This window comes from Paroedura picta, chromosome 4 (assembly GCF_049243985.1).
Source record: "Paroedura picta isolate Pp20150507F chromosome 4, Ppicta_v3.0, whole genome shotgun sequence".
NCBI classification, from domain to species: Eukaryota; Metazoa; Chordata; class Lepidosauria; order Squamata; family Gekkonidae; genus Paroedura; species Paroedura picta.
Window position 1 is genome coordinate 74,178,871 of NC_135372.1, and position 25,787 is coordinate 74,204,657.

Genomic DNA, 25,787 nt, shown 5'->3' on the forward strand with positions numbered 1-25,787 from the left:
CATTCCTCCCTTTGCCCCAAGAGGATCAAATTGTACATCTTGAGAGATTTGTCAGAAGATGTGTAATCTATCCACCTACTGCCTGCAGTTTTCTATTCTCCTTTGTCAGAGTGAAGCCTTGAACTTCATTGCTCATTACCTGAAGGAGTATGGTTTGGATTCTATGAAGCACAAGTAGATCTGTGCTACATAATGGCTTTTCTGTCTCCCCACCCCTACCCCCACTGCAGTCTATTTGACCTTTGAAATTGTCTCCTTGGGTCATTATGCCCCCAGAAAAATCACAAGGGTATGTCAAAGCAGAGATGTAGACAGACAAGGATATCAGCAATAATCACCCTTCCAATCTTCTATGGGTAGAGATTCTTATTCTTGGCCAAAAGGGCTATTAGGATCCAAGCCCACGGTTATTGCAGATTTGCGTCCATTTCATAGTGCCAAGGGCATTGTGCATAAATTAATGGATGGCCCGTTACTGAAGGACTGGGGGTTTAAATCACCCATGCATGTGGCAAAACTGATGGAGGACTTTTCCACTTGTTACTGCAGCCCACTGAGCTCTCTATAATTTTCCTTCTGGGGAACAGTTCTGTTCAATCTGTCCATCATCATGAAGCCAAAAAAAATTCTCTTGAGTTGATCATTATGACATACTTAGTCTGGTGTTCAAATATTCCCCCATCTTGTGTTGAAGTCATGATAAAGAAATCCCTGTGCTGTTATAAGTAAGTCTTAATGTAAAACATCACTAATAGTAATACTTGTTCAAGAAAGCTCTTCCATAATTGCAGGTTATATGGCACAACATTAAAGGGCATGTTGGTCTGATTTTTAAAAAGCCACTGTTAGCCATCCATTTTGTCCACAAAACAAACTTGATACCTAATACAATGTATGTGCTAAACATAATGCTTGCCCACCCCCCTCAAAGTGGAAGAGGACTACAGAAAAAAATGATACAGGTTTTCTCATGCATAATATGAAGAGTTACTCGTGATTTAGCTTTGCTGGATTCAAAACAAAAAAATCTAGATCCTGACATGAACCAGTTGCTTGGCAATTTAAAAGAGTACAAAATGTAACTCAATGGACAGAGAATAAATAGTATTAGAAAATCCAGACAAATAAGTCCAATTACTCTACTTTGCATGTCCCTTTCCTTTTTCTTCTTAATGTATGGTTGTGCAGAATACATGCATAACCCAGCAGAGGCACAGAAGGAACATCAATCATAATTCTTAAGTGACATGTAGTTAGTGGTACCAAATTGTGATAAAGCAAGTAAAATATTTGCATGTAGATTTACAGATAATCGATAATCATTCACGCTGGACATGATGACTCAGATGGATGGATACTTTATATCCTTTCCTTTGCCCACCTTGAGGAAGGGGCTACTGTCCTTATGCTAGAAAGGTGGACAGTGAAGAGAGATATATTTCTTGCACTCCTATCTTGCCCACCTGTACCACAAACAAATATGTACATTAATTCATTATCATGAATCCTTGGCAATCCGCAGATAAATCTCCTTGTAAGACAAAGCCATGACTCCATGTAGTCAAAAGTAGCACAGTCTTTATTGGGAGAACAACATCTTCAGAAGTTACATAGAATTGACAAAGAGAGGGAACGAGGGGACGGAACTTATATCTAGGCATGGCGGATCTTGTAAGAAAAACGCGGGGAAATATACTTCCTATCCTATATATTCTCCTTTGATCTGAGAACATAAAACCAGATACTAAAAGTCTGCACTCCCCAACATAAATCTAGCTGAAGCTGGGAAACTTCACACTTCCAAGGACGACAGATAAGTGGGTAGCTTCAAAGGAATTCCTGAAAGCAGCAACAGGGCTCAAGGATCAAATAACCAAGCAGGGGAAGAAGAGTAGATCAAACCTTAAGGCCAGAGCTCCTGAATAAAACTGGAGATGCCATGACATTAATCTATTCTCTCTCATACACAGTTGGCTCACATTCACAGACGAAGAAACATATGCATTGATATTTGTTTACCTGCATACACACGTCTTCCCACACCACTGGGTTGGATTTCTTCAGTGTTATACCAGAGAGTGCTCAAAGACCATTCTAGAGAGATTGCAGAATCTTTGTCCATAGTCTTTAGGGCATCTTATTTATTTATATTTATTTTTGTATTTATATACCGCCACATTCCATTTGGACTTGCAGTGGTTCACAATAAAACAATAGAAACCAGTATAACCCAATTTGGTGCAGATGACACCAAATTGGGAGGACTGGCAAATACTCCGGAAGATAGAGACAGAGTTCAACGAGATCTGAACACAATGGAAAAATGGGCAAATGAGAACAAGATGCAATTTAATAAAGATAAATGTAAAGTTCTGCATCTGGGTCAGAAAAATGAAAAGCATGCCTACTGGATGGGGGATACGCTTCTAGGTAACACTGTGTGTGAACGAGACCTTGGGGTACTTGTGGATTGTAAACTAAACATGAGCAGGCAGTGTGATGCAGTGGTAAAAAAGGCAAATGCCATTTTGGGCTGCATCAACAGGGGCATCACATCAAAATCACAAGATGTCATAGTATACGGCACTGGTCAGACCACACCTGGAGTACTGTGTGCAGTTCTGGAGGCCTCACTTCAAGAAGGACGTAGATAAAATTGAAAGGGTACAGAGGAGAGCGACGAAGATGATCTGGGGCCAAGGGACCAAACCCTATGAAGATAGGTTGAGGGACTTGGGAATGTTCAGCCTGGAGAAAAGGAGATTGAGAGGGGACATGATAGCCCTCTTTAAGTATTTGAAAGGTTGTCACTTGGAGGAAGGCAGGATGCTGTTTCTGTTGGCTGCAGAGGAGAGGACACGCAGTAATGGGTTTAAACTTCAAGTACAACGATATAGGCTAGATATCAGGAAAAAAAATTTCACAGTCAGAGTAGTTCAGCAGTGGAATAGGCTGCCTAAGGAGGTGGTGAGCTCCCCCTCACTGGCAGTCTTCAAGCAAAGGTTGGATACACACTTTTCTTGGATGCTTTAGGATGCTTAGGGCTGATCCTGCATTGAGCAGGGGGTTGGACTAGATGGCCTGTATGGCCTCTTCCAACTCTATGATTCTATGATTCTAACCCCATTAAAACCCATTAAAATTAACATTAACACTAAGCATTAAAAGATGGCGATAGAGTTCTAACCCCCCACCTTCTCCCTCTGTCCAGCTATAGAGGGCCGGAGCTCTTCCTCGTTGGGAGTGAGGATCCAGATGTACCAATGCGGAGGGATCCACTGATGGAAACTCCGGGACTCAACCATACTCCTGGTGGAAGAGCTCTGTCTTACAGGCCCTGTGGAAAGCCGACAATTATTTATTTATCATACTTTTATACCGCCCTCCCCGGAGGCTCATGACATGGTCCATAGCTCTTCATGGAGCTCATTCCACCAGGTTGGGGCCAGGGCCAGGCAAATGTCCCAGGGGGCCTGGCCAGTCAGCAGTTTCCTAACCGCAGAGCTTAACGTCCTGCAGGGGGCATAAGGAGATAGGTGGTCCCACAGATTAGTAGGGCCCAAGTCGCATATAGCTTTAAAGGTTAATACCAATACCTTGGAGGACTGCAGAGGTGCCAGAAGACTGGGGGAGAGCAAATGTTACCTGTCTTCAGAAAAAAAGAGACATGACCCAGGAAACTACAGGCCAGTGAGTTTGACCTTTGTCGCAGGGAACTTAATGGAGTAGATGTTAAAGGACGTGATCAGCATATATCTGAAGGACAACTTGGTGATCTGGGAAAGTCAGCACAGATTTGTCTCCAACAGGTCCTGCCAGACCAACCTGATTTCCTTTAACTAAATGTGTCTTATTAGATTATGGAAATTGAGTTGGATGTCGTTTACCTGGATTTCAGTTAAGGGTGTTTACAAGAATCCCATTTCCCTCATAACTGGAAGGGAGAGGGAATTTTAGCACCTGGGTCTCCTTCCTCAGACTGTCCTGTTTCATCTTTTCCCAATATGGTGCTTTCCTTTGTAGGATTACTTGGCCCCACTCCTTGGCCTGCATCTAATCTCCTACCTCCATCTGGGAGAAGTAAAAGGGAAGCCTTTTCTGCCTCTTTCCACTGCTGCCTGTCTTCCTGCTCTTGTCCTTCCCCCTTCCTGCTCAGGCTGCCTCTTTCCTCTGCCATTCTTAAAAGAAAAACACAAGGCCCTTCAGGAGTTTTAGAAAACAACAATTACTGTCCATATATGTCAAGCAACAAGGATTTTGAACTTTGGAAGTCCACATAAGTGTAATCCTCATATTTCATTTGTTATAAAATGGAAAAAGATTTGTTATAAAATGGTAAAGAACTTCAAAGAACAACTTTATTACAGAACTCTTTAAAAGTTTCCATTTACAAACTGCAAACTACAGTAAACACTTCAATAATATTGTTTACAAAAGTTATTACAAGTTGCTATATTCACTATGGAGCATATAAAAGGCTAGTCAGTTAAGAGGATACAAAGTCATTAAAAATCAGATTATAGAAGACACGCATAATGTTTCTGCAGACCACAATAACTTTAGGGTAAAGGCACTTTCAAGTAATATTATAGTCTTGTTATGAAAACTACTACATGCACATGACAGTTCACGACGAGTGGCATAATGACTAGTTGTCAGCAGAGAAACAGTAGACTCTTTCAAATTTTACAAAACAAAAATATATTTGTTAAAACACCCCTTACCACTCAAGTCGATGTGAGAGACATATTTCCACGAAGAGTGAAGCAGTGGTTTAGTATTCACTAGAAAAAAATAACAATGATCCTAGCACCATCTACCGATTTGAAAAGACCCAATGATATAGTAATGTGTAACATGTTATGAAATAATAATTGTTATCACAACACTGAAATTGACAGGAAAACCAAATTTCTGTTCTGTTCCTTCCAATTTACTTACAATGAAAGTTAAACTTTTTAAAACCTATCTTAATTAGAACCTATGTTCAAGATGTTTGAAAGATGAGAGAACCAAACCGTTTTTGAAAGGCATTTCTTCTTACACATTGTGGAGGTTAGTGTGTTATACTAGGACTAGGGAGACCAAGGTACAAATTCTGACCCTATGATGCTTAGTGGATGAGTGTGGGCCACTCACAACGTTTCAATCTAACATACTTGACAGGACTGTTCCAAGAATAAAATGAGAGTGGGAAAGAACCATCCACTCTACCCAAAAGGGTAGGATAATTTTTTTTAAAGATATGATTAGGTTAGAGTTATGCAATAATCTCTTAGTTGCTATTCTTGAACTTGTGTGCAAGTGAGAAAAAAAATCTGCAGTTCAAGAACAGCAAGTAGAAGATTTTTATTTAATTAATCTGGTTAACACTGCCTTTTTAAAAGTCTGTCCCTACTTTACATAATTGTAAACCCTGAGTGATTTATAATTCTAACACGCTGAACACTTTACAGACTGTGTCATTAAAATGATTCTGCACCACTGTCACAAATGAAAGCTTATTACAGAACAGTTCTATCAGCACTTTGGCAAAATGAGTGAAGTAAATGCCCAATAAAACACAACCATGAACCTGCAACATTTGTGTATTTCAATCTATCTTTGGGTACAAATGTATCACTCCATTTTGGGAATATCTGCATTCAATGGTTTAGAAATTTGTAACTTGAAATTGGGCTGCAAAAGTATGCTTGAAAATGTTAAGTGGTGGACTTCAGAAAACCGACGCAGCTAAAGCAAGATTTCTAGTCATTAGCAGATGAATGCTTCAGTGCATTCATAACTCATCACCTTACCCCAAAATGAGTTAAGCAAATTAGCATGTTTGATTATATTACGTGATTACTCAAGGAAAATATGGAGCATATACAACAAAAAACCATCTTAGCCAGAAAACTAGCAAAGCAGTAGGATACTTAGACCAATAAGAGGTTTTGTTATTGTTTTGTCACAGCCAGCTTATGGCAACCTTATTGGGTTCTCAAGGCAAGAGATGTTCAGAGGTGGTTTGCTATTGCCTGTCTCTACCCAGCAACCAAGGTTTTCCTTAGTAATCTCCCATCTGAAACACGACAAAATTAGACAAACCCAGGCTGTCTAGGTCAGGGCAGAACAACACTGGAAATACATTTATATATTCTATTAAAATAAAGCTATATTGTCTGCTGCTCGGTGTTAAGGATAAATCCAGCGTTAATCTGATGCTTATTGTTAAGAATAAAGCTAATAGCATAAAAATCAGTAATTTAATGACACCAAATAGACAATGCTTTAGAGTAAAACCATCATAGCCAGACAACTTAGAAGGCAGCAGGCTATTTAGAACAGTGGGAATACAATAATATATAGAATGAACAAAGCACGCCTGACCTTACCTTGCTTCTGAAATCTAACAAGATTAGACAAGCCTGGGCTATCCAGGTCAGCCCAGAACAATACTGGGAATGCATTTATATAGTCCACTGATAAAGCTAAATTGTCAGAGGTTGTTTAGTGTTAAGGTTAAACTAATAGAATAAAAACCAGTAACTTAACAAAGCATAGCTGAAAAACTAGATACAATCTTTCACTTTTGTGAACCTATTCTTTAAAATCCCATAAGCTTCCCCTATGTTAGCCAATACTCAAATATAAAAACTACCAAGATTGTAAAGTTAGGCATACAGTGTTAATATATGCACATATATACATAGGATAAATATACATGTAAGATCAAAGTACTATAAGCTTTGTATCATATTATAAAGCTTCATAAGCAGTGAGGATCTCTGTAAACATAAGCTTCATGTTGAAGTGCAAGCTACCATTGTTCCCAACTAAAATCATCTCCTCCACCAAACAGAAGGAAAAAGCCTAAAACAGTAAAAAAAATTACTGAATTTCCAGCCAGCACAAGGCCACAAGCTCCCCACTGGATCTGAAATACAAAAAAAAAAAAATTAATATTTCACTGGCTGAAAATACAGTTATTTAGACCATTAGAGATTTACAATGAAATACAACACCATGATGCTAAAAGCAGTAATGACCAAACAGTGAATTATGAGTACTAACCAAGTCAATTAATCATCATTACTGAACTAGTGGCATACTTCAAAATATTACAGATTTGCTAAAATATACTGACATATAGAACAATTATTTATGCTGGGTATATCACAAAATTGCATAAGAAAGCAGTTAGGGAAAAGATATTCTGAGAATTTTTTTCCAGCTCAAACATGAAAAGCAGGAAAAATCATGAACCAGAATTTCAGCCGCATTTGTCTCAAAATGACCACAAAGTAAAAATTCTCAGCCTTCAGAAGGGATGTAAAGACCAAAGAAACATTAAAAGTAGATTTTTTAAAACATGATTAGGAAAGTCAGAGGTTTTGGGGGAAATAAATTTATTTTCTGAAACTCATACAAAATATTTTCTTTTAGAATTATTTATTTATATTTTAATTTATATACTGCTGGCCTCAAAGACTCGCGGCAGTTTACAATAAAAGAATAAAACAACCCAACCCATTAAATTCCCAATACATTAAAAGATGGCTATTTATCGGAGTTAACTCCCCATCTCCTCTTCCCTCTCCAGCTGCAGTCAGGAGCTCTTTTTATTAGGAGCAATACTTTTAGAACATTGTTATACTCAATCCACATTGTAATACATAAGGAAGCCAAGAATGAAAAGGCAATGACACTAATGATTGCATTGTTAGTAACTGACTGGGATACTAAGCAATTCATAGTTTTAGAACCTGATGCAAGAAAAGCTCACTCTGTGCCTCATTCCCTTCCCCACGGGCTCACTCTTTTCAGTTATCTGGGCACTAACATACCCAATCTTCCTGCATGCCCTGCCCCTCATCTACCTGCCAGGTCCTCCCTCCCTTGCAGTCATTCACCCACCTGTTCACTCTTTTCTTTTCCCATTCTACCCACCTCCAGCTCTATTCCCTCCTCACAGCTCTCATGAGGTCTCCTTTCCTCTTATCACTCCTATTTCCCATCCCTAGACATATCTCTTTCATCTACACAATCTTTTCTTGGCCACTGTGAATTGATCTGACAAATCCAAATGCCACCAAATTTATTGGGCAATATGACCATATACAGTCATGTCAACCCCCCCCCCCAGTCAATGATGGGCCTGGAGGAGGTGGAAAGGGGAGACGCCTCGGGTGGGTATGTATGCTTCTCAACCACATTCTGCCTGATGTTGCTATTTCTGGGTTTTCGCAAAGTTTCATGGTTTTCTCAATGGTAAAAAGGTCGATTAAGACTGCATTTCTGTTTATTAATTAATTAATTATTAATTAATTAATGATATACTATTAAAGACCTTATGTGCTACTATACAGATAAACTGGATATCCACATGTTGCTATGTGTAGTTGGGATCTCATGGTTTCCTTACACTAAGAAAACTTTGATTTTAAGAAGAGGCTCTGTAGCTGAAGGGAATCCATTGGATCCAACTCCAAAATAAAGATATTTTTAAGAGTAAAAGCTCAGGAAATATCAGAGGTCTTTCTTTTTCTATATAACAATAGCTTCATCTTCATACAGTGCCATAAAAGTTAGGTGCTATACAAGAATCATGTTAAAAAGAACAAATTGTTGAATGGCTTATTGCATCTTTTTAAAAATCCAGATGAAATCTACCCTTGTGTCTACTACAAAAATAACACTACCTAATAGCAAGGACTGCTTTAATATCTCTTATTTTAGATTTTAGTTATAAAATTTGCATATCAAAAACAGTAGCCATTTATCTATGTTTATAAAGGCCATCCACTGAGTCAAAAGCTGCTTTTAGGTACACAATAGCCACAAACAGATGTTTGTTAGGGCTCCTCATACGTTTTAGGATGAAATTGAATAAGATCAATTGTACTTTGCCCTTTTCTGAAGTTCATTTGCTCTTGACAGATGATTTGCTGGAGGCTTCCCAATCCTCCAACTTGCCCAAAAGGTATTTGCTGTATGCTTTGGAGACTATATCCAGCAGGAACCCATGCATCTCCATTTTTATATATTGGGACCACGATGCTGCATTTATATGATGCCTTCCATTAGGGCCTGTGGCTATGATGCATTAATTAATTACTGGAAAAAGTTAAAGGTTTCTGTCTAAGTAGTTCTTTTGAAGCAGTTTTTTAATCAGCTTCAGAAATACACCTCTTTGGTTGCCAGCTATTACAGGCTTTTTGGGCATTACCCAATAAATGTTGACCCCCATGGCTTCCATCTGGATAGGTTCAAAATGTAGGATTTGATAGTCAATATAGATGCCACATTAGATAGGGAACTACTATCAGTTCTATATTTTCTGCATGGTTCAAATTGCTCAAAAGGGATCACATCAGAGCTTCCTATTTGTCCAGCATCATCTTCCACAAGTCTTTGCTGATTTCAAACAATGACCAGTTGTTCATCAAGTATGTATGTGTGGAGCCCTTGAATTGGAGGATCTTTCTCATTATGCATGTTCTGTAACCTTTACTTGGTTTCCAGGGCCAAGTTCCCCCTATCCATTTTAGCCAGATTAGCCTTGCATTCAGTGAAAGACAGAATCAGCTACCTCTTATCGGATGATCATTATGCCTTCTATAAGATAAGATGTCACTGTATGCATTGTCTGCTAAGATTTATGAAAGACATTAGCCCTGATGTTCAAACCTGCTATACTCTATGTTATGCCCTGGTCCCAACTATTTTAACTATATTTTGAACCTTGATGTATTTTTACTGTAATATTTATTACTGCTCAGGCAGCTATTATTATATTGTTATGGTCTTTGGCTTCATGCAATGAAATTCTACTTCATTCTACCATTCTTCAACAGCCTCCAGGTGTATCAGAATGTAGCTTTCTCTCTAACAAGGATTATATTTAAACAGTTTGAAGGTTGCTAACATTGCATTCCTTCGCATTTATTGGGAATAAGCCACACTTAAATCAATTGAACATTTCCAAGTAAATATACAAAGGACGAGGCTGCGTAGGATTTATACTATTAGGCACAATTTTAGGTACCAAATTACGAACAACACACTGAATGTATTTCAATTTTTCTGAAGTTGCTATTTCACCTTTACCATTACGAAGAACATGGCAATTAAATTTTCCATATACATCTCTTAACTTTCAGCATCCCACTTGAATTGTGGCAAGAAACAGAAGGAATTAGAGCTCTCTCTAGTGGTATCTCTGTATTATACTTTGTCCTTTATACAGAGAAATACATTTGGTCAAAAGACGAAGAACAAGGGGAACAGAAATTAAGATCTTGGGAGATAATTTTTGGTAGACAAAATAATTACAATTAACTTCATTGTTTTTGTTAAGCCAGAAGTGGCTTGGCAGTAGAGGAGCCCATGCTGGGCACATTCAGCAGGGCCAGCAATTGTGTTTCTGCAAATGCCGCAGCCCAGAAGACTCAGGCAGGGACTCAAGAACCTCTTTGGAGGCCTTCTTGGCTTTTGGGGTTGCCGAGCCAGAATGGTTAGCAGATGCAGCCCCGCATTCCTTCCTTCCATACTTTCCTGAGGTTTCAAAGTGAAGGGAGGGAATTTAGATTCCTCATTGATTTGAACACAATGGAAAAATGGGCAAATGAGAACAAGATGCAATTTAATAAAGATAAGTCTAAAGATCTGCATCTAGGTCAGTAAAATGAAAAGCATGCCTACTGGATGGGGGATACGTTTCTAGGTAACACTGTGTGTGAACGAGACCCTGGGGTACTTGTGGATTGTAAACTAAACATGAGCAGGCAGTGTGATGCAGCAGTAAAAAAGGCAAATGCCATTTTGGGCTGTATCAACAGGGGCATCACATCAAAATCACAAGATGTCATAGTCCCATTGTATACGGCATTGGTCAGACCACACCTGGAGTACTGTGTGCAGTTCTGGAGGCCTCACTTCAAGAAGGATGTAGATAAAATTGAAAGGGTACAGAGGAGAGCGACAAGGATGATCTGGGGCCAAGGGACCAAGCCCTATGAAGATAGGTTGAGGGACTTGGGAATGTTCAGCCTGGAGAAAAGGAGGTTGAGAGGGGACATGATAGCCCTCTTTAAGTATTTGAAAGGTTGTAATTTAGAGGAGGGCAGGATGCTGTTCCCATTGGCTGCAGAGAAAAGGACGCGTAGTAATGGGTTTAAACTACAAGTTCAATGATATAGGCTAGATATCAGGAACAAATTTTTCACAGAGTAGTTCAGCAGTGGAATAGGCTGCTTAAGGAGGTGGGGAGCTCCCCCTCACTGGCAGTCTTCAAGCGAAGTTTGGATACACACTTTTCTTGGATGCTTTAGGCTGATCCTGCGTTGAGCAGGGGGTTGAACTAGATGGCCTGTATGGCCCCTTCCAACTGTATGATTCTGTGAGTGGAGCTAGTCACAAGCCTAACCACCTGAGCAGAGGGCAATCCAAAACTAGAAGGGCAGTCCATGGTCACCCAAGTAAGACCACTCAATTAATTTCTATTTGAATAGCCCTGTCTGAGCAAGCAGAGTTGTGACCTAACCAGCTGTGGATGACTTCCCCCACTGAAGCAGAACCTTAAATTGCCACTTCAACATAATGTGGATTTAGAAAAGAAATTGCAGAAAGGATAGTTAAGAGATGGTATAAAGCCTTGCAAAGTAAGTCCACGTAAGAGTGAATTTTTGATCTGCTTTGTAGTGTGCGTTTAACACTAGCCTTTGTTTTATTTTTTAAGCCAGTTCTGTTATTCCTTTACACTGTAAACAACCTCATGAATTGTGAGGTTGAGAATTGTGATCTACCAAAATCTTATAGATACAAAGCATTTCTACATCAAGGCCAATTAATGTTTTTTATTATTATAATTTAACACCCCTGAATTCAACTACATATTTAAATATTTGAGTTATGGCTTTAAGAAACTAAAACTGTAAACATTCTGAACTTGAAAATAAAGCATGATAACACTTGGAGGGGGAACAGTTAAGATACATCCAAATGCAGCAAGCAATTCAACATATTATATTCCATGTTTTCCTTGTGCAGAACACCTTGCAAGTGTATGCTCGAACTGGAAGGAGATATTTCTTTTGAGATGCACGATGAAACTACATTACCAAATCAGAGATACAAAGCTACTTTTCAGTAGAATGATACATATGTGTAAGTTATGGTATTTACCATGTACCAGAAATGTCCATATTCCAAAAAGTTTCACAAACATTGAGGTTCTTGCTTTAAGAACTTACCACTTTAACTCGTGCAAGGATGACAGGAAATCCAAAGGCAGAAACCACAATTCCAGTTGTGACGAAATATGCTAGCTCCCTGCAGGCACTGCTTGCTGCATCTGTATCATCACTTAATCGTTTTGCGATGAGATGAGGTATAGGACATATGGCATAAAATATCAAAACAAAGAGAGGCCAATACACACTGTAGAAAGACAAATACAAGGAATAAGATAAAAAAATAAGGAAGCTTAAAATAAAATAAACATCCTTCTACCTCTGAAATCAGAATAACTGAACACTTACCCTCACAAAAAGGGAGTAATATGCTATCATAGAAGGTAAATAGAGTCATATATTTTCAAGCCTTCTACTCCTTCAAGATTCTATCCCTTAAGCCCAACTGCATTTTCTATTGCCTTTCCACCCTTTGTTTTCTATGTATTTGACACTATTATCACTCATTTGTCTCCACATACTCCTTTGAGCCTCCTAACATTTTATGCCACTTTGTTTCCTTTCTACCTGATAAAACCAGTTCCCAGTCTTAAAACCCACGTTTGAAATTTTTTACCAAACAACTTTAGCTCCACTTTACAGCTCTTCTAAGGAAACAATACATACCCACATCCCATAAGTCTATATTCCATTAAACCACCCTCATGGGGATAACTATTCAGACACCACATCTAGTTCGAGCCTAGCATTTTAAATTAGTGTTTAAATCTGTTAAGATAGGTAGCAAAGCACTAACACATACTCAAGTTAACATATATCCTTACCCATAATTTTCTAGGGCACACCCCAACATAAGAAATGTCAGGCCAATGACGCCTGTGAATGATAAGCCAACCAGGGCTATAAAACCAGAAATAAAAGGCATTATGTCAGAAGTCTGTTCACAAGTTAATTGAGTTTATTAAAGCCAAAATAATACATTACTTACAGTTTATTAGTTACAAAATAACATGATCTAACATCCAATTACGGCATGATAAGACTGTACATTTTAAAGTGCTACAGGAGGAGCACTTTCCTGTGATCTCCAACAATTATTCTTTCTGGTTCGCTACTTATAAAGACACACATCCTCCATACTAATTTTCATTACTTTTAGCAGAAAAAAATATTTTAACTAAGGTTAACATTGCAATATGCACATAAGTAGTGGGAAACAAATAATTTTCTTGAGGCCTGTGGAATTCCAACTATGATAACAAGACCACCAACAAAAGTGCACTTTGGGATCACAGTGGCCTGCAGAGGCAGCCAGGAGCTCCTGTATTTTAAGTGTTGTCTAGAAAAGGAAGTTACAGGAAACAGATTCTCCACCCCATATAACTAGTTGCGACTGCAGAATTCCCTGTTCAGTTCTTCGAATGAACGAACACAGTCAGTCGGTTCACGCAGAAAATGTAACATGTAAGAAAACGTAAAAAGAAATATAAGGCATAAAATGAGACACAAGTTTCCAATACAAGAAGGGATAAGAAGCCCAGTTTAAAAAATAAGCCAAAACCGCCAAGAAAGCATCATGAAGTGCCCAGCAAGCAGCTATGGGGGCGGAGGGGACTGTTTATATATCCAAAGTTTAAACTCTACCTTTCCTGTTGGGGCAAGGCGCCATTACAAAAAAGGGCAGTTCTAGCAACCACCACAGCGTGCTTCGGCGGAGGAGCGCAGAGCAGTTGCTACCGCGGGCCGAGGAGCAGGAGGTTACACGGGAAAGGCCTTTGCCCCCCGCATGCCTCCAACGTAACATCCCTGCAAAACTGTAGAGGAAAACGAGGCTAGCAACGCTCGGAGCGCCACATTTCAATGCCAACGGCAGCCTTCCTACTCAGGAACTACGGGAAGACTAAGGTGCAGACCGGGAAGCGCCGCCCCACATTAGCGCAGACGTGCCAGAGGCGGCTTATCCCGACATTCCTGCTCGCCAAACAAGCCCCGCCGAACTCAGCGGCACACACGGGCTGGCAAGAGACGCCTCGGAAGGGCGGCGCTCTGAAGCGGAGGCAGGTTGCCGTGGCAACAGCCGAGACTGGAACGGCGCGGCCGAGGAAGAAGAAACGCTCCTACCTTTGACGCCCGCCATGTCACGGTCCCTCCGAGGGGGGCTACGGTCCCTTCCCCGGGCTCTGTCGACGGTATCAAGGCGCTCGCGAGGTTCTTCCGCTTTCCTGTCACGTGGTTTCGGCGCGACACTCTCGGCCCGCCCCTCCCGGCGCGAACTGCTGGAAAGTGTTTTCCCACGCGCAAGAGCACGTGAATCAGAAGGGGCGTGGTCTGTGGGCAAGTGAAACGGGGCCCGGGAGTAGGGTTTTACTTCTGCATCCGCCCCTGGAGATAATATGTAGGAATATATAACATAGAATATGTAGTCATCATGAAATGAATCATATCGTTGTAAAATATATGTTATGCAATTTAAATTATTTGAGCTATAATGACTGTTGCAATTTGTAGAGAATGCTGTCGGGATTGTAATTGAAGGGGATGTTGGGGAGAAATGTATATTGTTCTATACCTGGTAGTAGAGATTTATGTTTTTTTTTTTATATATGTGATTTGTTATGTAGTCCTTTGCTTTTGTGTTCTCTTATATTATCCTGTTTCCTGAAAAAAATGTATTATTAAAATAAGCATTTAGTTCAGTATCTGCTCCTGTAGGTCAGAGCTCGTTTCTCTGGTACATAAATTGGGACGTACTAAAACTAGGGACAGCAACTACCCATAGACAACCCATGATTGCCTATAGAGAATACATACCTGCCCATAGGGAATAATGGAAAGCATGTCTGCCCTTAGGAAACAAGGCAAAGCACTCCTGTGCATGGGGAATATTGGAAAGTTTGCCTGAGGAAACCTGAGAAAGAGTGCTTGCACTCAAAAGCTCACGCCTTGAATAAATCTTGGTTGGACTTAAAGTTGTTTGTTTGTTTGTTTATTTATATACCGCCCTCCCCTGGGGGCTCAGGGCGGTTTAAATAATAACATAAAAACAATACATGGAACAGTCTATAAACATTTGGATGTGCAATAATAACTGATAATTGTAAACATATAACAGTATAGTATAACCAATAAACAATACAACAATGCAACAATACAAACAGGTCCACAGTACATAGGTGGTGTTCTGAGGGGGGGTGGGGGGGGGAGCAGGGCCGCTGCTGGTTATGTCTGGTCTCAACCAAATGCCTGGCGGAAGAGCTCCTTCTTGCAGGCCCTGCGGAACTGTTTAAGCTCTGTCAGGGCCCTGATCTCCTTCAGGAGCTCGTTCCACCAGGTGGGGGGCAGAACAGAGAATGCTCTGGCCCTGGTCAAGACCAGGCAAACTTCTTTAGGGCCAGGGACCCTTAGCTGGTTGGTCGCAGTGGAGCGTAGGGCCCTTTTGGGGGCATAGGCAGGGAGGCGATCCCTCGGGTACACTGGGCCCTGACCGCATATGGTCAATATATGAGATTGTGCCCTAATGCCCTCTCTGCCCCCATCTGAAGCAAGTGCCCCAACACACTGGGAAGTTATGCAAGAAGTAAGAGCTGAGATGGATAGAGCAGGTTTGGAGGAAGACTCATGATGAAGCTTCAAGAACATCTTAAAATATGCTTATGAGGATGTATGAGATGGCAGTGGTGGTCGTGAAAAGAGAGTTCTATGCAACCTCCACTCCATCTGCAAGCTCATGTCCAGCACAATTGTTTATGATAATTCGGTCTCTTATCACCCTCAAAGAGGGGCATGCAAATTATAGGCAATGAGCAGATATATATATACACACACACACACACACACCTCTCTCCTCTCTATCTTCTATCTTATTTGTATATCCCCTTCCCCGAAGGCTCAGGGTAGTTTACATCAAAAAGTAATGATGTATCAAAAAGGAATGATAAAAATACCTCAGTTTATAATAATACAATGATAACAATAAACAACATTATGGAATGATAGAACACTTGGGAGAACAATGTCAATGCGTACTGATGGCCCAGTGGGATGGGTGAGCCTGCAGTGATGGTTGTAAGAGGGAGGCTCAAGGGGGCCTGATGGGAAGTGGTGGTTCGAGTCGACCTCAACCAAATGCCTGGTGGAGGAGCTCCCTTTGGCAGGCCTTGCGAAACTGTTCAAGTTCTGTCAGGGCCCTGATCTCCTCTGGAAGCTCTTTCCACCAGGTGGGGGCCAGGACAGAAAAAGCTTTCACCCTGGTTGAGGTCCAGCAGGCTTCCTTGGGGCCAGGGATCACCAGGAAGTTGGAAGTGGTAGAGCAAAAGGCTCTTTGGGGGGGAATAGGCAGAGAGGCAATCCCTCAAGGTACACTGGGTCCAGATTGCATGTGGTCTAAAAGGTGATAACCAAAACCTTAAGCCTGATACGGAATTCGACCGGGAACCAGTGCAGCGTTTGGTGGATGGGCTGGATGTGGGACCTCTGAGGTGTTGCTGTGAGGACACTGGTGCCTGCTTTCTGGACCAGTTAGAGTTTCTGGATCAAGTATAAGGGCAGGCCTTTGTAGAGTGAGTTACAAAGTCCAGTCTAGAGGTGACCATCGCATGGATCAATGTGGCTAGGTGTTCCGGGGCCAAGTAAGGTGCTAGTAGTTTGTCTTGGTGAAGACCCGAGTTCAAATCGATCTGGATTCAGCAGTATCCACACCGGAAGAAACAAAGTAATTGCAGAAACAGCCCTGGATCCATTCCAGCCCAACACTTGGCCCAGTCACAGGATGGAAATAGGCTTGGTTGCTCTCATGGATGACCAACAACAACAGCTGGACAGAGGAGGGTTGACTCTGCTTGTATTGCTTGAACTTACAGAAGTGTTTGATACTGTAGATCAGCCTTTCTCATCCTTTTTACCATTGAGAATCCCCTGAGACATTCTTCAGGGTTTGAGAAACCTCAGAAGTGACACGTTCATGCAGAACATAGTTGGGAAGCATAGCTGTGTAAACACCCACACAAGGACCCTTCCCTTCCCAACCCCCCTCCAGGCCCATCATTGGTAATTTGGGGAGGGGGGAGAGGGTTGACATGACAATATATGGACATATCACCTGATAAATGTTTAACAAAATAAAAAATATATGAACATTAATTGACTCCCACTCATTTCGGAAAGCCTTCCAGGGCTCTCAAACCCCCCCCAGGGTTTCATGAACCCCTGGTTGAGAAAGCATGCTGCAGATCATGAGCTTGCTTGCTGCCTCATTGATGTTGGGATATGGGGGACAGCCTTGAAATGGCTTTCAACATGGCTGAAGAGAGAGGGAAGCTATTGAGGGGAAACAATCTTGCTACTTTAGTCTCTGGTGTGGGGTTCTACAGGGTGTAATTCTCTCCTGGGTGTTCTTCAACATCTCTATGCACACTCTAACCCAGCTGGTTTGGGGATACAGGCTTGGGTGCCATCAATATGCAAATGACACCCAGCTCTGTTTGTTGACGAGTGGCCTGTACAACCCCTGTATTGTTGACTGGGTGTCTAGAGGCTGTGACAGAATGGCTCAGACAAAGTTTCCTAAAATTCCTTCGAGGACAGAGGCCTTCTGGATTGGAAGGAAAGGGCTTGATGAGGAATTCTGCCTTCCAAGTTTGGACAGGGTGCATCTTGTCAGGATTGACCATGTCTAGGAGTGACCATGGATTCCTCTGGGTCACAAAAGTAACTCGGCTGGAATTACAGCTCATCTGCAGAGTATAAAGATCAGCCGCACAGGCTGATTTTATGGAGTTTGGGCACAGTTGAGGAGAAGAAACATTTAAGGTCCCCATGCAGGTTGTTGTGGAGTTGAAACACTTGAGGCCTACTGCACAGGGTTGTTGTGCAGATGAAACAGGAGGCAAAGGAACCTCTGCAACAGCTTCCAGTTTCACCTGCACAAAATCCCGGTGTGGTAGGTCTGAAATCTGCTGAGAGTTGCTTGGATGTTTCTTCCCTCCAGCAGCATGGCCAGCTACAGCAGTATTTTAAGTGAGAAGGGGCTTTTCTGTGGCCTCCCTCTCAGCCAACTGTTTGGCAGAAGGGGAAAGTCCCCCCCTCAAAAGGAAGGCCCTCAGGCTCCCCTGTGTTGCTCTTGGAAAGGCCTCCTTCCCTCAGTCAGGGCTTGTCAGAGGCTCCTTTGCAGCAGGCCTGAAGGGAGGGAGGGGGAGCACTCTGCAGCCTCCTGCCCGGTCTGTCAGGGTTCTGAGACAATTTACAGTTGGACATGGCAGTTAGGACAGCCTTGGGGCAAAAAGGGATGGCGCAGCCTGTCCAAGCCTCTGTTCTCATCCCCCTTGGCAGCCCTACTGACCTCCTCTCCCTGTGGTGATCAGAAGCAAACTGGCAGTAATGTCTCCAGATTGCCCCTGCATGGGTGGGCCCTGTCAGAACTTAGGCCCAATGATTGGGCATCCCAACTGGCTTTATGCCGCCCAATTGGTTAAAACTCTGTCCTGTCCTGATGAGGGCCCAATCGGAAGGCACTTCGAGCCTTCCGATTCGGCCCTCACCCGACTTGCTAGAACACTTGTCTGTCCTGGTGAAGACCCAGTTGGAAGGAGCTTCACACCTTCTGACTGGACCCTCACCTGGACCGGCCCTGCCCACTCTCTGCCCACTTAGTCCTTAACCAAATATGTATACCGCTCATTAAGCGGTTTAAAGATGGGCAGGCGTGATTTCCTTTATTCTCTATGGGCAGGCGCACTTTCCATTACTCCCTATGGGTAGGCGTGTTTTCCATTATTCTCTATGGGCAGGCATGCTTTCCCTTGTTTCCTATGGGCAGGCGCACTTTCCATTATTCCCTATGGGCAGGTATGTATTCTCTATGGACAGTCATATATTGTCTATGGGCAGTCGCTGTCCCTAGTTTTAGTATATCCCGCACAAATTGTACATGTACAGGGCTTATATTTACACCAAAAGTTACATGTAGCAGAAAGGGAGGAGAGATGCTACAGAGGCCAGTTAGAACCAATAAACACTTTAAAAAAATCTACTGGCATATTGTCATTTAGAGTGGGTAGATAGATAGGCAGGGTATGATAGGATATACAGAATCCATTATGTAAAAAAGGATGTAGTTTGAAGAGTAGTAAGCAGCAAAAAATTAACGTTTGTAAAAGGGATAGCTGGTGCTGTGTACAGTGAGTGAGAAAACCAAGTTCCTGTTCAAACCCAGCAGGGAGTGAGCATTGATAATGTGTATTATTTTGGCTGGAGTTCATATATTACAAATAAACTAACATGTTAATATCATGCATTGGCCCCAAATCGATTTGGAAGTCTCTGAATCGATTCGGATCTCTCTGAAACGGTCCGAATTGGGGCCCCCGTGCACAACCCTATTGGGAACCTTGTGAAAAGCCTTACTGAAAACCATGTAAACAATATCAACTGGGTTTCCATGATCTAAGAAGGAAATCAAGTTGGTCTGGCAGGACCTGTTGGAGACAAATCTGTGGTGACTTCCTTGTATCATCCAGTTGTCTTTCAGATGTCTCCAGATTGTAATCTCACTATACCAAACAGCAATAATATGCTTTGCTTCTTTGGTCTTGCTTTACCTCTGTATAATTTTTTACATTACTGAATTCTTTGAACTTCTTAATTTGTACAAATACTTTAGACCAGTCGTATATAATTGAGAATACTGTATATTTGCAAAAAAATAATTACAACTCAGTTTTAATTAAACAGTAGACCTGAACAATTGACAAGCTCTGTAACTAGCAGATTTGAAACCACCACCCCCCCCATTTAACTTTTGCATTTTTTATATACAGCAGGTCTCCATTTCATGCACCATAAAAACACTGCAGTCAGAGGAGGTGTTTGAGTTGGGTAAGTTTTTATAATATTTTTACTGAACTAATGAAGCTTAAATGATATATTATATTGTAATCGACAATTGAGTTATCCAGGGCTTTTCTTCTGAACAGTGATACAAAGTTAATGCCAGTCTTGTAATTTCAAAAATGTATGCTACATGAATTAAATCCATTTGTACACTCATAAGCATAGTTCACACAGAATCTACAGATGTGGATGGAACAGAGGGAAACAAGTCACGGAACATGAATCACATTCCAAATTTTTTTAATAAGACAAGCACATACTTGATCAAAACATTTCATAATATGTTAATAAATAACATCCAGTTTGTTATAGCTGTTTGAACATCTTAATTCCTTGTATATATAAAAAAGAAGACTTGGTGTTTGTTTCATGTTGGCAGTAAATGGCAATAAATAATGGATCAGTTCAACAAAAAGACGGCATTTTATATAAAAATAAAGGTAGGCTGGTTTACATACTTTATTTGCCGAAAAGGGTGCCACTTGAAAATCAAAACAGAAAAACAAACAGATTGTCCTTAGAACACAAAATTAACTAAGATTTTCACATCTGCTAGGGATTATTTCCCACCCTTAATTCATGTGGAAGTTTTTTGGCCTCTCTGCTATCTATCCATACAGCAGGTACAGAGACCAGCCAGTGACTTTTGTAGTGTACTGAGCAACAATGCCATGAAGACATTGAGTGTATAATGAGGTCCAGGGTCTGTTGGATTCCAGGGCCATCAGAATCTATAAACATAGTTGACCTCTAGAAACATCACAGTTCTGCATGGCGCTGCAAGGCAACTGTCTATCAACTGTCCTAAAGGGAGGGGGAACAGACTAGCATAATATTTGACTACCTCATGCTTTGCAGAAACCAGATTTCATTCAGGAAATACCAGTGCATAAATCTGCTATTGCAAAAGGAGAAACATTTCAAAGTTTTATGTAAAAACTAGTTTTGCAAGAAGAAAAGACAACTTTTTTGTTCTATCTTCACAGATATCATCATGTGACTATATGAACATTATTGCTTACTGGGCCAATATATCTTTTGTAGATAAATAGGAGCCACTGTTTGCTTATATCACATCTGGAAAAACCGCATGAGCAATGTGGTAAATTGCCAACAGAGGCTTAGAATACAAAGCTATGTCACCATCAGCTCATGATCAGCTACTCTCCAGAGCATCTGGGAATAGTCAACTGGATATGAGCAACAACACAATGAATAAAGAAAGGAGAGTGTCAATAAAAAATGCAAGGCTTCAACTTTTGGTTTTGATACAAGGGTTTAAGACATTTCTTTTTAATCATGCCTTGCAAATGTTGTTTAAACTCCACACTGTTCATAAATGCAGAATACTCTGGATTCAGTGCTTCCTTGACTTGGACATTATCTTCAGTATGTTGCAGAATTATTAAATTGTTTAAAGACACATCCCTAAGACCTATTGTTATCATTTTGTCTGAAACCTGAAATACAGTACTATGCTGAAGGCAGCAAGTTGCCAGACATGTAATCAGTTACCTAACTGTCAGATTCAGAAATTAAGAATAACTGAAATGCCAAATTAAGAGTAACGGTGTAAAACAACGAACAAAAGCATATGAACGTTCTTAAGTTTTGAGAAAGTCTGTCTGGATACAGATTTTCAAGTCTGAATCATACCGTTACTGATGAAAATGTCAGTTTCTTAACATTATGTGTGTGTGTGTGTGTGGGGGGGGGGGAGAATCCATTTCATCTCCTAGTTCCAAGGCTAGCAATCCCAGTTTTCTAGAATGCATTCTTGCTTACCCTGTTTAAACCTGAAAGAACCTGTGAGATTCCTAGAATTCCCCTCTTTGCATTTGTAACTCATGGCATATGTAAGGATCACTCTCTCTATTTTTCCCCCTCTTTTCATGATGACAATTTTAGTATCAGGGCTAGTTTTATTATTTCCAAATTTCCAGCCAGATATTCAGTTCAGCTGTGAAAATCTTGTGGCAAGAAACTATACAAGCACTAGCACAGATCTACAGCAATGTCTGAGGAAGTCTGCTAATACAAGGGCTTTTGGCCTTGATTTTCAAATTCTGACCAGGCATCGTTGAGCTCCATAAAAATCATCTTTGCATATTGTTCATATGGCTGCCCTGTAGCCTAGGGGAAAAAACAGTAAGAAATCATATAGCATATTAAAGGCTTCTCACATATGCCAGCATTTCAGGTTTTTTTACCATTGAGAAATGCCTGAAACATTCTTCAGGCTTTGAGAAAACCCAGAAGTGGTGCAGTCATTCAGGATATGGTTGGGAAGCATAGCTGTGTACATGGCCACATGGGGACCTCCCCCTACCACCCCTCCATGTCAATCAATGGCCATTTTGAGAGGGGAGGATGGGTTGACATGATTGCATATGGTCATATCACCCAATAAATGTTTAACAAACTCCCACCCATTCGGGAAACCCAGGGCCATCAAGAAACCCCAGGGTTTCACAAAACCCTGGTTGTGAATGCCTGACATATGTTAATGAAGTTTGGATTTGCTGGAACTTTTCTCACCCCGGAAAGAGCAAATTGCACCAAAAATCTGAATCAGCCTTGCAAATCCCTAAAAAGTGACTGTGGATTAGAACCTTTTCATCATGTGGACTTGTTAACAATGTGGCAGCAACTAAGTGGCAGCTAACTTGTTGTAAACTTTCTTTAGTTAGTAACATGAGGGTGATTCTTATTTCGCAGAACCACAAGGCAATTAACAACAACACAAGTTTGTCATATGTACAAGTGATTTTTGTCACATTATTGGGGGGGGTCTAAATCTGTCCCTATGTCACAGTGGATATCCACAAGTTAGGTCTTCAAACCATGGTCAGGATCTTCGGGAGAGTTACAGAGCTCATCCTATAGAGCCATCAGAGTTTTAATGAATGTCAAAGTAATATCACAGATAATGCTTTCATTTTTAAATGCTATGGAATTCTTTATTATATATTACTTCACTGGAATCAAAATCTTGGGGTCAAAAACTTCAGGTTCATCTTTTATATTTACTAGTATTTATTCAAATTTTTAACTAGGATAACTATTCTTTTCATATACGAGATGTGTCATTCTGGGAGTCTTTGGTCAAACACCTCAGTCCTATGTTAGATGTCTCATCAACAGAGTTTCTTTCTCTCAATTTCTAAATCATTTACCTGTTGAAGAACATGCTTAAATCTTGTCTTGTGAATAAACGAGCAGTCAAAGTAAACATTCATATCATCTTAACACCGCCTGCGGCGCCGCGGACTAAATAATGCGATAAGGCCTAGGAGGGTTAGGGCGGGCTCTGTCCGGGATGAGGAAGGGTGCCGATTGGCCCCTTCCTCCGGACTGACAATGGGAGGGCCCAATCGGCAGGCGCTTTGCGCCTGCCGACTGGGCTCTCCGATCGCCGCACCGCCACCAAGGGAGCACCCGCCGTGGCTGGCGGGTGTTCCCTGCCCGATGCATCGAGAGGCGCAAAGCGCCTCCAACGCATCAGGCCACCACCACGCCAGCAATTGCGGCCTGCCGACTGGGGGGCCGCACGCGGTCCTGCTAGCGCCCGCTGTATTCCAGGTACAGCGAGCTTGATTACTATTAAACTATAAACCATAATAAAGATGAAAACAACAATGCACAGCCTACCTGAATGGTCCCCCAGGGAGTCACTTGCCCTGGGGGCCAATCGGGAATGCTTTGCATCGTCCCCAACTGCCTCCCCCACCTACTTACTCCTGCAGAAACACCCATATCCCCACAGAAAGCTGGCTGAGTGGGGAGGGAGCCTAAGATCTGTCCACCTGGAAAGTCCCACAAATGCCCACACCTGGTTATCCAGGTCCAGGGAGGAAGTGCACTGCCCTCATAAATGCCGCACACTAGGGCTGGCATGTGGCCTTGTGGGGCTGCGGTAGCAAGCCGTCCGTTTGCCCATCTCCCCATGGCTCCAGGGGTGACATTGCTGGGGCCAGGCCCACCAGACACTTCCACGCCACCTCACCATTCACTTCCCCATGGGGTGGGGAGTGCCGCTGCTGTGGCGCAGGGGACAGTTCTGCCTCCCAGCCCCATGCACCTAGAGCTGCTGCACCAGGAGAAACATCTGCACAGGCCCCCCCTCGCCCCAGCACTGCTCCTTGGTCCATAGGGATACAGATAGGCAGGCAGGTGGCAGGGAGACATCTTGATGCCTCAGCACTGCATGGACCGGGAGGCCATGCGGAAGCCCTCCCTGGTACGGCAGCCCAGACCGTGCAGGGCTAGGAGTGGCACTGGGGTGAGGATATTGCAGCCTCCCAGCATCATGCAGTCAGAGCCACCACATTAGGAAGGAGCCTTCCGCACAGGCTCCCATTCTAGCACTCAGTGCATTCATGTGTGCACTGCTAGTTCTCTAATATTACCCCATTAGCAATAATAAACACTACAATTATCCTTTACAGGGAAGAAAGGTTATCTGAGGTTTTATTTTGTTTCTGTAAAACTATATGGTTTTAATTGTGACCTGTAAGCAGCATTGTACCATAAGGATATTAAAAATGTTCTCCACAAGAGATCGTGGCTGCTTATTACATATCATTTTTAAATCGTAACTAGTATAAAGGAGATATTATGTGACTAATAACTGTAAATGAAATTATTTATTTGCAAATAAAGCTACTTACTTTGTCCGGATGAACAACAAGCACTGCTTTCCGATAGACTTTCTTCACTTGCTCTGGAGTAACAAGATCTGCCATGCCAACTGGTTTCCATTTTGTTTCACCTTCCCATAGCACCGTGTGCATTGTGGATAACAAGGCTCTTATATTTCTCTCCTTTCCTTCAATCCACTCAAGGATCTGTGTATGCATATATATTTCAGAACCAGACAACTGCTACATAATGCAAGTGTTGAAAAGGTTTACTGAATGCCTTTCCAGAACTTCTTCCAATATTAGAAAAAAGGAAGAACAAAGATACTATCTTCAAAAACAAATATATAACATTGCTTCTGGGATTCAACACAAAAGAGAATGAAGTCACTTCAGACTGACTGTTTCCACATTAGGAGACATGCCTTGTTTTAGCCTCACTTTGGATTTCCTTTGGATGCTGCGAGTTGATGCTTAGCATTTCCACATTTGCACATTCCTCCCCTTATTTCCCAGGCTGAAATTCGCAACATGCTTTCTGCACTGAGTCCGATGCAGGTAGCCTCCCATCATAGTTTGTTCCCTTCCCCTGCATGCTCCTTTGTTTCATTGCACCCCTTAATCCCACCATTCTGCACAGTTGATTACCTCCCCCCTTTCCCCCAAAGTGTCCCAACTGTAATTAAAAAAAAAACTAGACCCCTGAGTTATAACATTACAACATCATAACACTGCGGTGTAAGACTGCAGTGCTGCTTTTTTAAAAACTCAGAAACAGCCTTGTAACACAATCATCCTTTTAAAAACAGCAGTGTTATGATGCTATAACATTATAAGAGAGAGAAGAAGAAGAATTGGGTTCTTATATGCCGCTTTTCCCTACCCGAAGGAGGCTCAAAGTGGCTTACAGTCGCCTTCCCATTCCTCCCCCCACAACAGACACCCTGTGGGGTGGGTGAGGCTGAGAGAGCCCTGATATTCCTGCTCGGTCAGAACAGCTTTATCAGAGCCATGGTGAGCCCAAGGTCACCCAGCTGGTTGCATGTGGGGGAGCGCAGAATTGAACCTGGCATGCCAGATTAGA

At 41.8% G+C, this 25,787-nt stretch overlaps 2 protein-coding genes and 1 long non-coding RNA gene across 9 annotated transcripts in view; 1 reads left to right on the forward strand and 2 right to left on the reverse strand.

The window, feature by feature from the left end:
• Nucleotides 1-4,336: 4,336 nt before the first annotated feature.
• LEPROT (leptin receptor overlapping transcript) lies at nucleotides 4,337-14,454 on the reverse strand. 2 transcript variants are annotated; one of them, XM_077333449.1, is made up of 4 exons: nucleotides 14,298-14,454; nucleotides 13,001-13,076; nucleotides 12,237-12,423; nucleotides 4,337-6,919 (listed from the first exon to the last, which is right to left on the reverse strand). In XM_077333449.1, the coding sequence occupies exons 1-4, from the start codon at nucleotides 14,311-14,313 to the stop codon at nucleotides 6,803-6,805; spliced, it is 396 nt and encodes a 131-aa protein (XP_077189564.1). In that variant the 5' UTR covers nucleotides 14,314-14,454; the 3' UTR covers nucleotides 4,337-6,802. The 2 variants fall into 2 exon arrangements, with proteins under 2 accessions (XP_077189564.1, XP_077189563.1); XM_077333448.1 differs by lacking the exon at nucleotides 14,298-14,454 and adding an exon at nucleotides 13,821-14,209.
• On the forward strand, nucleotides 14,436-21,184 carry LOC143835571 (uncharacterized). The gene is made up of 3 exons (XR_013230215.1): nucleotides 14,436-14,571; nucleotides 19,991-20,048; nucleotides 21,050-21,184. It is a non-coding gene; the product is annotated as an uncharacterized LOC143835571 (long non-coding RNA).
• The window catches only part of DNAJC6 (DnaJ heat shock protein family (Hsp40) member C6), a 74,983-nt gene continuing 69,482 nt past the window's right edge, over nucleotides 20,287-25,787 (reverse strand). For all 6 annotated transcript variants that reach the window (XM_077333446.1, XM_077333447.1, XM_077333442.1 and 3 more), the window contains 2 exons: nucleotides 24,734-24,910; nucleotides 20,287-22,196 (listed from right to left, as the gene is read on the reverse strand). In XM_077333446.1, the coding sequence (XP_077189561.1) occupies nucleotides 22,095-22,196; nucleotides 24,734-24,910 (279 nt within the window). In that variant the 3' untranslated portion in view covers nucleotides 20,287-22,094. The remainder of the gene's footprint in view (nucleotides 22,197-24,733; nucleotides 24,911-25,787) is intronic.